The 14,411-nt window shown below is 38.0% G+C and overlaps 1 protein-coding gene across 8 annotated transcripts in view; it reads left to right on the forward strand.

Annotated features, from left to right (window-relative positions):
- The window catches only part of ZNF385B (zinc finger protein 385B), a 164,513-nt gene that overhangs the window by 105,524 nt on the left and 44,578 nt on the right, over positions 1-14,411 (forward strand). For 7 of the 8 annotated variants that reach the window (XM_069020506.1, XM_069020508.1, XM_069020510.1 and 4 more), the window contains one exon: positions 3,599-3,729. The exons of the other annotated variant lie outside the window; for it this stretch is intronic. In XM_069020506.1, coding sequence (XP_068876607.1) covers positions 3,599-3,729 — 131 coding nt within the window. The remainder of the gene's footprint in view (positions 1-3,598; positions 3,730-14,411) is intronic. 8 annotated transcript variants of the gene reach the window in all.

Here is a 14,411-nt window from a genome sequence, read left to right on the forward strand (position 1 = left end):
CTGGCAACTCACTGGCCCTGGGGACACATCTTGCCACAGGAGTGACAGATTCAAGACTTTCCCATTGATCCCCAAAAATACCATATGCATTGTTTAATCCACTGCCCCTTATTTGTTAGAGGTGGATTAAATTTGGGTAAAGATGACAACCTTTCCTAACTTCTGTAGAAACATCAGTGTCCCAGTGCACTGCAGTGTATGTGAACGTGGCTGAAGAGGAGCAGCACCTGTTACACAGGGACTTGTTTTTTCAGACAAATATGTGTAGGAAGAAGAAAAACTTTTAATAAAATGAGTCATTTTGGATCATCTGATGAGATGAAAACCTGTTTTTCTCCTCTTAGACAAGGGTAAAAGGGACCAGTGAGGATCAGTGCCTTTTGCAAAGTCTCTCCACAGCTTGGATTCCCGGTACATAAGATAACTCCTGCTGTAGGAGTGAAAATTGAAGTTATAAAGATAAAATACTGATTAACATGTATGAAGCTGAAATAAGCAAATGCCTTTACAAGAAAGAGCAGTTATATTTATTCCAAAGATTTACAGGTAGTTTAAAATAATCTGAGTTTGACATGGTAAGTTGTCTTTATCATTAAAATGCTAATGAAATGGTAAACATCTGTTAAATTTATGAAGATAATGAAGCTTGTCAGCGACATCTTTCTTGTTCCAGTATTCCTGCTTAGTTCAGGTCTGGATACAGATTTGCTGGAGTAGTGGCGAGAATCTATCTGAGCGTTGGGAGCAATGCCAGTGTAAAACTTCCCTCTTGCATTTGATTTGATGATTTTGTCATAAAGTGCTTCTCCTTGTAATTTAGGTCACCTTTACCTGATAATTCAGAGGCTTTAAGAAGTGGGACTGAAGGCCAAACTTCAGTCCAACAGGGTTGTCGATAATTTACTGGCAGTTGCTGAAGTAGTAAATTGGTGAACAGAATGAACAAATTTTTTATGATTTAATGCCTTCACTGATCAGTCTGGTAGGTGTGTATGTTTTCTGTTCTGTGTGGACTCCAAATGTATTCTGGTCTCTTGGTCATAAATTAATCTGGCAGCAGAAACACCATGGACTGCAAAACTACAGAGAGATTTCAGATGTCTTTTTCACATGAAAGATTCTGTACTCACCCAAGGAGTACAAAGAAGGTTGCACTTTTTTTCAAGAGGATGCTTAATTGGTTTTTAATTTTTAAAGATTTTATGCCAAATGCTTTCTGTACATTGAATAAGGACAGCATCAGAAAAGTAACTTTGATTTCAAATGTCAGTCACAATTTAAGTCTATTCTGGTTTTGGGGTTTTTTTTTTCTCAAAAATTGAGTTAAAATATGTAACCATAGCTTCACTGAAGTACGTTTATGTAAAGAGAGGACAGGTCTTCTTTAACTTCGTGGATCTTTAATTGCTTATGAACTTCAAAGAGAAACTTGCAGAAGTTAGATTGATGATGGCCCTTTAGGTAATTGAATACAGCATAGTTCCTGTTTGAATGCAACTCTGAAATCCAAATTATGTAAATCTACTGTTCAGAACCAGCTAGTAGAAATAATCTTCATTTTTGCAATTGAAGATACTTTCTTTGGATAAATTCTCTGACACACTGCTTTCCTATTGATTCATCTTTTCCATTATGGATATGAATAAGACACTATAGGCGTGTTAGCCTTTAGCTTTTTGAGGTTTGTGACTCCACTTGAATAAGCTTTGACTTACCATTACTTAGGCACAACTGTCAGTTATTTTCATAGGCTTATGCAGGAACAAACCTGACATTTATGAAAATATTGGGATAGAAGAAGGGAGAAAATATTTTGGGAAAGTTTCTCAGGCATATTTTTCCTTTCAAGTTCTGCAGATGATCATTTGGGATAGTGTGAAACAGTTCTCTCTCCATAGCATAGAACGTTTGTTGGCTATAGTCACTGACCCATCTTTGTGCAATCATCATGGTTTTCCTATAGAAGAAAAAGAGAATGGATTATAGCCTGCTATTCATCTGCTAGACCATAATATAATGTTTACTGTGCTGCAGCTGGGATCAAAATGACTGTCTCTCCAGCATCAACAAAATTTGGGCTCAGGGCTAGTTACAAGTGTTTGGTCATCCAAAAAATCCATGCAGCTCCATCTGGCTTCTGAACTTAGCTTTCCTCTTGGATACTGTAAGATAGGTTAGAAATTGGGACTGTGGAGGTAGCACAGTGAAAAGGATGAAAATGTCTACTCTGCCTTCGGTTTTGTGTGTCCTTAACAGGCGGAAAGGGAGATCCCTTGATGGAAGACTGGTGCTCAGGAAGCCAGTATAGATTGCCTGGTATTTTGCAAGTGGATACAAATGATTTGATTTTGTGGCAGAAGAGAAGGAAAATTGCTTGTTTACTTTTCTAACCCCCTCCTTCTGTCTCCGTCGCAGTCCCCCTCCCCTCCCTCCTGCCCATCCCCTTCCTGGGTTAGGAAAGCTCAGAGGACTTCCATGAGAAAAAGCTCAGGTATTGTGTAAGCTGTGCTTGAGACAAGGGAAGCTCCTAAGAGGCCTGTTATGCTCCCAGCTGCTGGTCACTGATGAGTGGAAGAAGGAGGTAATTATGGAGAAATTGTGACAGAGGTAGGAGAAACAGAGAGTGACTCACCGTCCTTTAGAAGTGTAGGGCACTTATGTTCCACTGCCTGCTCTGTCAGTGTTGAATTATTTATTCAACCCAGGAAGGAGACACTGAGATTTTTATTTTTTTTTGCACTTTATAATTCAATGAGGGAAATTTTATTTGAAATCTATTTTGTATGATTTCAGGGAGAAAATACTCCCATAGGCATAGCTGGGAGCTGTGTACTAGGCACACTTACTGTGTGAATAGGGCAGATAGCGAGTTAAAAATGAATATTTGGATGTCTGTGCCTGCCCATTCCTTTGGGATCTTGCTGGGCAATGATTCTTAAGTGTATACGGAAAAACATTTAGCATACAGATTTCTGGAAAGCTTTTGTTTGGAGAGCTCCAATTTAGAAAATGCTAGTTAGCATTGCATGTAAAGAATTACGTTCATTGATATGCTAGCTGATTATTTAATTGTTGGCTGTTTTCTAGTATTTGCCTTGCACCGTAAAAAAGACAATTTTTTAGATGTTAGATGAAACGGTGTTTGTGTAGCACCTGATAGTTAGTCAGAAGAGGGGAAAAAATAACACACAGATCACTATTTGGAAACAAACCTCTGGATTTCTGCATACATGTATTGTCTGTGCTGGCTGATCTAGTAGGCAACCATGAATTGCAAAAGCATCTGACTTTCATGGGCACCCATCCTGGCCTTTTGGCACAAGAAGAATTTTTCAGCTGTAGAAAGGATTTATTCTACCTGCCAGTGTGATTTATATACCATATGTCTTCTCTTCAGCATCTGAGTATCCATGGCTATAGGGAAGTGCTCTGCCTCATCTGTACTGTGTGTAAATAGGTTCCTTTTAATGATATTAACTCCTACAGAGCCTTTTCATCATCCCCTGTATAATTTTTTCTTGGCAGTTGTGTCAGCTATACTGTGTGTGTTGCAGAAAGGAGAATACCATGAATTCCTGGTTTTGTTTGCTCTTGGCAGGCACTACTACACTTCCCACCCTTGTGCGTACACCTACCTTGATGATGCAGCCTTCCCTGGATATCAAACCCTTTATGTCCTTCCCTGTGGACAGCAGCTCTGCTGTTGGATTCTTCCCAAATTTTAACACAGTAAGTAAAGGTGTTTCCACATTTAGTTTCAGTGTATGCTTTCCAATCTGGTTCTAATATCAGTATTGAAGCTGCCTTAAAACAGTGCATTGCTTACATAGTTCTAGGGAGCCCTTTTTTTCTTGTGCCATGGTGGTTGCTTTTCCCCTGTATGAAAGGCTTGGAGTGGTGTCCAGCCTTCTCACTGTGAACGGGGATGACTGGTTTTTAGCTTGGTCTATTGAGGTGGTCTTTGCACATTGGAAAAAACAATCCTATGCTATGATAGAGATTTGAGAAGCAATAGGAAGATTTGGAGCATTTGTCTATACATGTGTATTTCTATGTGTTGGAAACAAGAAAAGCTAATGGAAAGACAGATATGACAGGTAAGACATAGATCCTACACTGCTGGGAGTCAGCCTAGGTCTAATACAGCCAGGAAAGCAACTCGAGGATATTGTTAATTCTGTATCATTTCAACACTAAAGGGTAAAACTGCACAGCCAGCCAACGTGAAAAATATGAACCTGTTATTTTTGCTTTATGGTAAAGCATCTTGGGGTTTTTTTTTACAATAAAAAAACTATTGCCAAAATAATACTTCTGTGGTTCTTCACGTTTATCAGAGCAGCAATAACAAAAATACTCTCTTCCGTAGTTCTCGCTTCTTTATCAGCTCATAAAAAGGCACTGAGTGGTATCAAAATGATTGTTTGCCACTGCACTTTATCATTAATGTAAGTGTTTAAGCTAATGGCAACAGGAAGCAAACTGCTGAGAGTAATTTCTGCCCAGTGGGTTTGTAGGTGACCATCAGCTGAACTGCTGCACATTTCACTTCTCACCGTGGCTGGGGGTGGTGGAAAGGGGAGCAGTGTCATCACCACCAGACAGTAACCAGCTGAACCTCTGCCAAGTGTTTACTTTCACAAACTAACCTTCTGCCTGAAATTAAAACAACAGCATTATTTTTCTTCATGCCTTGCAAATACACCTTGCTGACAGGCCATGTGCTACAGCATGCAGTGATGTGGGATGGTTGTGAGGTAACTTACGAACCAGCTTCTCTCCTGTGTCAGCAGCCCAGCATATAACCAGTAACAAATACCACTAATTCATTGCAAAACATGTATGTGAAAATTGTGCATTTATCAGGGAGATGTGGGGATGTGCATTTGCACAAAAATATAAAAGATTTTAAAAAATCCAGGCGCATTAAAAGAGCAGGCCCAAAACTCAATACTGTATTAAGAAAGCAGTGTGTCATTTGCATATCTAGGCATGATGCATTCATATTAATTTTCCACCCTCTTCCTAATGCTCTCAGGAATTTTATTTGTTACTGATTTGTCTGCTTTTCAGTTGCACAGGTTTTCTAGGTAAGCTTTTTCACCGAACTGTTCATTAAGACTCAGAGAAACTTTTCTTTAGAGATGCAGTTTTAGAGTCAACCAACCATTATTTGCTTTCTGGTGGTATTACTGAATATCGGAGTTGCAGTAGCCTCTAGAGGCAGATTAACTTGGATATTTACACTGGTTTTGCCTAGTTTATATTTATCTGGGTTACTTTTCATTTGCCTAATTCCTGGTGTGTTTATCCTTCACAACTGTCATCCCTCTCCAGACTTCTGTAGGTTTTATTAAAAAATAGACCTGGGGTAATTGGCAACCATTGTCAGCTTGGTGTCTGCTTCCTCCCTTGAAATTCTTGATAATTACATAAAATCATGCTGCTATACACCACAGATATTGCATGTTTAAGCTCTTTATTTTGAGAAACAGTGGTTCAGGTTCTCTATTTCTAATTTGCAGACTTTGCCATTTATCTTGCAGGTATTGATTTTCCGTAAGAGTCTTTCACAATGGACTTCAAAGCTCATTGGAAAACTAAATCTTTCATGATTATCTACTGACAGGCACAATGAATGCCAGCTGTCATGCACTTCCTTTATTTCTAACTTAGGACAACCTGTGCAAATGTAGATTTCTAGGTTTATGTATATATAATCTTTTTTTCTTTCCCACTCTAAAGTGATGGCAATAGTATGTAAAAGTGTCTAAAAACCATTTTTCCAGAAGATAATTTTGAGTCATAGAAGCTAAATCCAGTTGATCCATAATATATGCATCATCCACAGAGCCACAATCTTTCATCTTATGCAGGAAACGAATATTAGAACGGGCAAAAAAGCCATCATTTGTTTTATGAGTCAGTCAGGAAATCTATGCACTTCATTCATAGGAGGACTTATCAAGGACTGCAGACAAGGAAACCTCCAGCGTGCTTCCCTTCATCTTTTTGCCTTCCGAAGAACTGAGGGGACCCTGCCAGGGTGCTGGTTGTGCTTGCATGTGTTCACTGAAGGTGGCAAAAAGAAACGGTCTGAGACAAAACTTCTCTGGATCCACCTGCATTTTCAATGGCTGTGAGATACAGAAACATTTTTCTAAACCTTGCCAGGAGGTGGTTTCTAACTTAACATCAGTGGAAGAAGAAAAGTTTCTGCATGGGAGCCTAATACAATAACTACCAGGGCAGAAAAACAAGGTAAAATGTATTAACTACAAACATCTTCAAAGGAACACTCCCTACAGTTTTTTTCCCAAAAGAACTTCTCTTATTTACGGAAACATATTTAAAATCTGGGGTAAACCCTTTCTTATTTAGTTAACTTTGACAGTTTTCAGTTCTGAAAACATCTGTGATTCTCCAGATAAAACATTAGTGTTCCCATTTTGTTTGTGGAAGTTTTCTGATCACTAGCTTCTCTCCACATGGAGTCTTCCAGCTGAAGCACTGAGCAGACCCTGATTTTGTGAAAGAAATGCCTACCCCAATCATATCTTACTTTCTTGATGGAATTGTGTGATTTAGTTTTAACTGTCTCCATTTTGCTTCTCTTTAAATCATTATTAGTTCTAAATATGCTGTGGATGTATGTATAGTAATTGTCAATTCATGCCTCAATTAAATTTGCCTTTGTTCATTAGGACTTATTATATAGGAAAAATTATTCAGGGAATGATTGTATTAACTCACTGGATATTCCTCAGTAAGGGGAATAAAGCTTTTTTGTTTCAAGAGATCAGCCAGAAGGGGATCTTGTAAGGGCAGAATGAAGGATTCCAAGCAACGAGGGATTGCAGAATAGGTGCTGTCTTCTGTGGTCTTTTCACATCAGCAGCAAGTAGTTTTGTCAGAACAGTAGAGGCGTGATCAGACTGTCAGGGTCTGAACCTGAGTTGCTGCATGGAAGGACAAACCCTCTCTCAGAAATGCTGCAGCAGTGGATCCAAAGGTGACATCATGTTTGTCCTGGCATCAAGTTCCAAATGCTCTTGCTCAATACCCCTCTGTCTGAAATGCAGAGCTTGAATCAAATTATCAGTTATTATTACTTAAAGTGTTCTTGTTTATAAAAAACTGGGAAACATCATTATAGGAACTTCCCATATTGGTATTTCCAGTTTGGGATGGATGTGGACCAGAAGGTATTGTTTATACAGAGTTCTTTTTCAGCACACTAAAATGACTCTAAAGATGCCTTAACAGGTCAATAACTTGCATTTTGATTACATGTAAAAATATGTAACTCAGGTGTATAGTCAGTGGAAATCAAAGTTAAGATTACTGTGGTCCCCATTGTGTGTTTATTATAACAATCTTGAAGTTTACACTTGCTGACTTCCACCACACAGCTTCACTTTCTGTACCATTCTTTCTCTAAACCTCCCTGATTCTTTATCTCCTGTCATCCATCTTGTGTACTGAATGATGAAAGGATACTTTGTGATCAAATCATGGTACATGTGCTAAAGTGGCTGAAAGCCAGGATTTGTCTTGCAAGATCAAGATCACTTCATGATCGCTGTCTTCATCTCCCTATATAAAGATTGTGTACTCCCCAAAAAAAGACATCTCCAAACTCCAGTGTATTCTGCCTTGTCCTGAAATGAGAGCAACACAACATGACTCATATTTAGTTGAAGTGGTATAGCCAGGGACCCGTCAGTCTGCACAAAAACATTATCAGCAACTTCTCAGATTCTATCACCATAGAAGATAATCAGCAATTCATATGCTTCTTTCTGAGTCTGTTATGGCCTCAGGGGTAATCAAAGATTAGAGCATCTCTTGTAGCTTTCACATTAGTGAAACATTTTGCATCTAACTAGCCCATGATTGGTTTCTAAATGCTAGTTCATACCCTTCATGTTTTAGAGGACACATGGGTTAATGTGGCCTAGTTATTGCTTCAGTGTCTATTTCTCTTTAAGTAGCTTTATGCTGATTCTTTATATTACAGTTCTCTCAGTCCCCTTGCAAAGTGGACCAGAGATATTTTACATCTGCCAGTGAAGGTGAGCCAGCTGGAATGTGCTACAGGAAGGGAAGAGGAGCTGACTAGTAACTTAGTCAGAAATTTCTGACTCTTCTCCAACATTAGCCCTGCCTGGGCTAAGTCTCCCTGGCCTACCCCCAAGACAACTACTGGGAGGAACTAATTTGCTCTTTCCTCTTCTGCATTTTCAATTGTTACCCACATTTTTGTTTGCTGCCTGCCTCTTTCTCATTTGAAGGGCCCAGTAATCACCAAGGCAGAAGCCAAGTTCAGCAGATAAGAGCACAGGGCACTCGTATTACCAGCTTCACTCGCCCTTCTGCGCCAAGTGCCTCTCCTGCCTTTGGCAGGATGCTGTGGCTTGGGAGCTTTCTCTTTCCTTCGCAGGGTCTGAATTCAGCCACTTAACAGTGCCAAAGTATGCTTTGCAGCACAGGATTGTATATGGCAGGAAGAGATTACAAATGCAGCCAACTGGATGGTGCCAACCCGTTATCTATCGTCCTTTTTATCCAAGTACCCTGTCCCTGTGCTCTGATTTCCCCTTTTCCCTTTTATGGAATGCTGGAGGGAAGTGACCTTTTCTGATCCTCTCTATCTGACTCCAGAGAGGAGGTGAAATTTTTTAAGAGCCATACTTTACACTCATTAACAACACAGAAAGGAAATTCAAACAATTGACTTAGGAGAAGTGTTTCGCAGTGTAGCTGGATATTTTTCTGGAGGATTTTCATTAGTTGGGGTTTTTGTAATTAAGAAATTGTAAGGTTTTTCTTACAAACCTTTTATACCCTATTTTATAGTCATGCAGGCACAAAAGGACTTCAGGTTTGCCTTTTATTCCTGTTTTGAAAACTTAAAAACATTCCTATTTCACTTTTAGTTGTTATGGTTATAAAAGTTCATATTTTTCAAGTCATAGCCAGAATCATCCAATTGACAACATGAGGAGTCATCCTATTGCCATTTATTAAGGGAATAAAAAAAGTAATAGGTGTTTTCTGAGATAGAGGTGAGGACAGCAGAAGATCAGGGACCACGTAATAAAGCCCAGGATTCTGTCAGCACAGACCTCTGTTCTGTGACTAGTCTTTGCTATCTCCTCTCCAAGCACCTGGCTACAGAGCCCCTTTACTCTCCATGTCGTCATCGTCTCGATTTTCTGTTGTCCTCCCTTTCCTTTGTATCCTTACGCATTTTTTATCTAGACTGGAATCCTTCTTTGTCTTTCTATGGCTTTGATGCAAAGCAGCAGAGAACTCTTTCAACTGTGGTAGAAGTTTTTGGAAAAATTCTTCTCAGCCTATGGAAGCCCTGAAAAATATTTGTTGAAGGTGGTGTATTTTTCCCCACAAAATATTTGAGTCTTTTCCTGAAACTTTCAAAAACCACTGAGCTTGAAGAAAACACCTGGTGAGACACACTGAGCAAGATACAGGAAAAAAGCTGCCAAAAGAGAGTTCTCAGTTGACTTTTGACAGATTTTATGGTTTATGGTATTTTAACAGAAAGATGCCAGTTCCCTAGTTCCTGTCAGGAATCTCTCAAAGAGCATCTCTGTTAAATTGGTGAGCCTAAATAAGCACTTTTGTACCTCTTTTTCTAGTCTATCATACATACCGTTATGAGGGGGAAAAAGTGTTTATTAAAATAATACAGTCAGGCTTTAAGGGAGAATCTCTTCAAATATTAGTTTATAGATTTTCCTGTTGCTTTTGTATTTTCTTGAAGAGGAATTGGATGGATGAGCTTCCTTCTCTCAGTTTCCAGATCAGCAGGCAGATAGGAAACCCTGTCTCTAAGGAGAAAGTGTACTGGCATGCACTGATGAAGAACAGAAGTTACCAGGTGCAGAAGCCTTTTCCTACCCCTTTCTAGGAGTTCGGCATCAACAGTGTGGATTTTGAAAATGGTTCCTAAATTGCTGCATTACATGCATTATTGCATGTAAAAGTAATTAGGTCATCACCCTAATTCTTAAAAGAAATACAATTTCTATGTACAAATCCTACACTTCGCTGAGTACTCAGGAAAATCTGTTCCTTGGCTATGTGGTTTATATCTTTCTTAACAGAAAGCTTGGAGTTACTCTTTCTAACATTTAAGCAATATTTATTTCCTAGTCAGCTTATTTATTTTCCTCGTCGGCACAGGAAAGCTCAGGAACCTTCTTCATGGAATTGCTTTCTTCTCAAGTTAGTAGTATGTTCCTGACACAAGAAAGCTTTTAGAAGAGAGAGGGTTGTTAATCATAAATATTTTAAGCATTAGGTGACTGAAGGATGTTTTGCAAATAGACTGTGATGAAAACATCTCCCCTCAAAGCAAGCAGTCTCAGAATTGTAGTTCAGGACAAGTAACATGTGTTGTACCACTCTGCTTACAAAGATTTTGCTGGTTTCTAATTACAAGCCTAAGTTCTACAAGTTCTAAGCAAAATTCTAGAGCAGCTTTAGAGAAAAGTAATTCTCCCTATGTCTGATGAAGTGGCTGCTTTTGCAGCATCCTGTCTGTACATGTCTAGCTTTCCTGGCCTGCCTTAGACCTTTGTCACATATTTTCCATGAACAACTGAGAATTGCTGCAGTAATTATTAATATATTACAAAAATGTAGCTAAAATTTAATTCTTTCATAGTCATTCCTTCTGAATGCTGGTGTACCTATCTTTAAATACAGTCAATTTTATGAAAATTTGAAGGCACTGTATTGCAATTTAAAGCCATAGTGTGAAACTTGTCTTTCCTTTGCATACTTGGAAACCAGCAATACCCAGGTTTGGAGCGCCAACCAGCTCATTTCAAGTAACAGAGCAAGGCTGATTTAAAGAGCTGTGTCTTTCAGACCAACCTTCTCTATATTCTATAGGTCTGTTTTCACCATGAACTTCAGGTGCTTCCCCAAGTTACCACTAGGGAAAGAGGAGCACATTTATTGCTCTTGTATTAGTTAGACAAGACAGGCTTCTACCTGACTTTGTTTCTCATTTATTTAAATTTAAAGAAAAAATCCCCACCAAACATTAAAAAAACCCCTGAAACCAACCATATTTGATACTACATTAAGTTTCAGAACAGGCTTAATTAGAAGAATCCTTTAAAGATTCATATCTAAATACAGTGCTTTTTTAATCAAAAGCATTTTGAAGTTTGTTTGTGTAGTATGTGGTATTGATAAAAAACCCCAAACAAATAACAACAAGAAAACCAAACCCAAATCAGAAGCATCATTATTAATTTTTAAGTGAAAAAAGCTTTATTTCTTATATACTGTGAAAAGCAGAAGACAGCTGTGAAAATAGTTAGGCAATTCTTGGTTCTGATTTGCTTCTCACTTATATTTAGGCATTTTATACATTCATAATCCAATATCTGTATACACATAAATTTTATCCTCTTATTAGTTTTTTTTTTTTCAGTATGTGAAAAGTAATGCTATTAATTCATTTCAGAAGGCTAGATTTCTTGTGTCTTTATTCTCTCCTAGTCATAGAATTAATCAAAAGCTCTGAATTTGTCCTTAACCTCTCTGCACAGTTCAGAACTGTAGAGGAAATTCAAGTGTACCTAATGCGATACCATTCATCTTTGTGTTTTGGTGCTCTGGAGCAGCCTGGGAGCAGGAAAACTCATCAAAACTTAGAGCAAACTTAAGAAGAGAAGGGTCATAGCTAAGGACCATCTCAAAGATGAAAGCAAAAGTCAGGAATCTTGTTTATGCCATATGCTATCTAAGCTCCTTTTCTGAGTACAAACTCTTAGGCCTGAATCTTTTGGCAGGATTTTGCTGAAAGGTACCTTTTCATATTATTTTACCTATTTGTATTATTTTACTGTCAGTTGGTAAAAGGTATTGTAACAAGAATAGTTTTGCTTTCAGAGTATGTTACTGGTTTGCTTTTCAGCAAGTCTCAAACTACAGTATGTTTTATTTTTTGCTGGTAATTTTTTTGCAAGACAGTAATGAGTTTTTGTTTAGCTGAACACAGCTGAGTGCTCTGAATATCAGCAGCTTTAATAATAAATAGCAGTTATATAGCGTCTTCTATCAGATGATTTTAACATGTTGTTTAGACCTTTCATCTTTTTTTATGGGGTTGCAAATATTTTTATCCCCGTTCTACAAATGAATAATATAAGGCTCAGATGAAATGATTCATATACAGTTAAAGTTGTGAGCCAGCATAGCCACAGAGGGAAAGAAAACTGTCATATTCCATGAGCATTAGCTTAACCGTTGGATTTGGACCTTACTCTTTTTCTCAGGTTTGGTCTGTCATGGTCTTAGCAGTTCGTTTTACAGATACAAAGTATTGTGCAATGGTAGAGGAGTAATCTGGATGGATTAAAAAAGAAGCTGCCCAATACTTAAAGCTGGTTCAGTTTCATATAAGAAAAAGCACTGAGCTGCAGATACTTGCTTTTTTACTTATTCTCCATTTGTTTGGTGGGGAATTCTCTTTTATCCTAAAACATTCTCAGCAGCTTTCTGTTTCTTTATTTCACCCATAAAAGTCTCCCTTCTTGTCTGGAGCAGAACATTGGACAATTTTTACCATAAAGGTTAAATCTATTCTTGGTGTTCTCATAACCAACTCAATCCTTTAATGTATTTATATCCTTGCTTGAGAATAAGCCTTAGAAGAAGCAGAGACCAGATTTAGGGTTTTTTTTCCGTGATGTCTCATCAGTTCTTTCTTTGGGTCAAGTACTTGTATAGGAATTAAATATTTCAGTTTCATTATCTTTTACACAAAGATTTCTAAAACAGCAAACAGCAGTGGTATTTAATTTTTGGAAAATTCTTTCTAAGACTATCCTGATTATTTCTAACCCAGAATTTTTTTTTAGCATGCAATAAATATACAAGCATGAAGGGAAGGAAGGGCAGAGAAAATACTCACAACACTGAAAAAAAAAATAGTAAAAAGTAATTAAAAGGTGTTTTCTCAATTACCTTTCGACCTCTATGCTTAATCATCACATTACATGGAAAGAGGAGAGAGGTAAGAAGAGTTGACAGTTTATTTATCTTTGATTTTGATCTTTAATATCAGTTACTTGGTGTAGGCTAGAGTAGTGCAAAGACAGAGGAGGCCAGAAAAGCAAAAGATTAGAAAATCCTTCGTTTTGTTTCAGTTGTTCCTTTTGCTTATGTTGGTTTAACCCATGATTTCAGAATTGGGTTAGGAGAAAGAAAATTCTACTGAGAAGACTGGGATTCATCAGTAGCCTCCTGATCTTGGTCCAGCAATGGTTTTCAAATTCCTAAGTGCAGACCTTACTGAAAGCAGTCCCTGCTTTAACATAAGATTCCCAGTGTGGTGCTATTTTAGCCCTCTACAAGGCTGGGTCAGAAAACATCCTAAGTGAGAGAAGGATGTGTGATGGTGAAATTACTTGTGCTAGCACACGGGATGGATAAATGTGCATGTCAGTAAAGATTTCCCAAGTCGATGCTGAGGAAAGATGATGAATGCATTTCTTGTTAAAACAGAAAGGATTTCATTAGATATAAAGAGAAAGTATATTTGAGCATTTGTTCTAGCTTTTAGTACCTGTGCTTCAATGGCATATTGAAAATCTGAAAAGGAGTTGGAGAAAAGCTAGCAAAGGAATCAAGGTTTGTATTGAGAGCAGCTTAAGGAACTTGGTTTATCAAGGAGGGGGTTAAGACTGACATGATTGCAGTGTATGAGTGCCTGCACTATTCAGGAGGTGTTTGAGGTTAGAGTGACCTTTAATAGAGAAGCACAACTAGCTTGAGTAGCTTATAGTAACTCAGAAAGCATTGCTTCCACATTGATGTAGATTAACTTGTTTGGAAACTTTTAAATCAAGCTGTTGAGGTGGTTTCTTTCCTAAAATTTAGGCTCTGGTTGACCACAAATTATTGGACTTTGTAATAGGAAGGACTGAACCTTTCCAGTGAATGAAATTATGTCATAAATTTTTCAGGAAATCAGATATAATGGTTCCCTCTGGTCTAACCCAATCTGTAAATCACTTCAGACATCGCTTTCAGTATTCTGTGTGACTGTGAATACAGGCACACAAAGAGAATCAGCCTCTTTTTCATTTTTCCATGCAAACTTTACTTTAGAAGGGGAACATGCAAAAGGGTAGCATACCCAGAGGCTCTGCATTATATCATAGGGCTGGACATAAGAATATAGGGAGGGAAATTTTAACTGCTAGGAACTGGAGATGGAAAATCAGTCCCTGAAGTCCAGGGATATAGCCCTGCAACTCTCTTAACAGAAATAACGTAAAATTTGCAAAAGCAAAATTAGCTGAACCTAATCTAGAAGGAAAAGGAGAAAGCTGAATTTATTAGTATTTCTAATACTTCTTTTA

Source organism: Aphelocoma coerulescens, chromosome 7, assembly GCF_041296385.1.
Source record: "Aphelocoma coerulescens isolate FSJ_1873_10779 chromosome 7, UR_Acoe_1.0, whole genome shotgun sequence".
In the NCBI taxonomy this organism is placed as follows: Eukaryota; Metazoa; Chordata; class Aves; order Passeriformes; family Corvidae; genus Aphelocoma; species Aphelocoma coerulescens.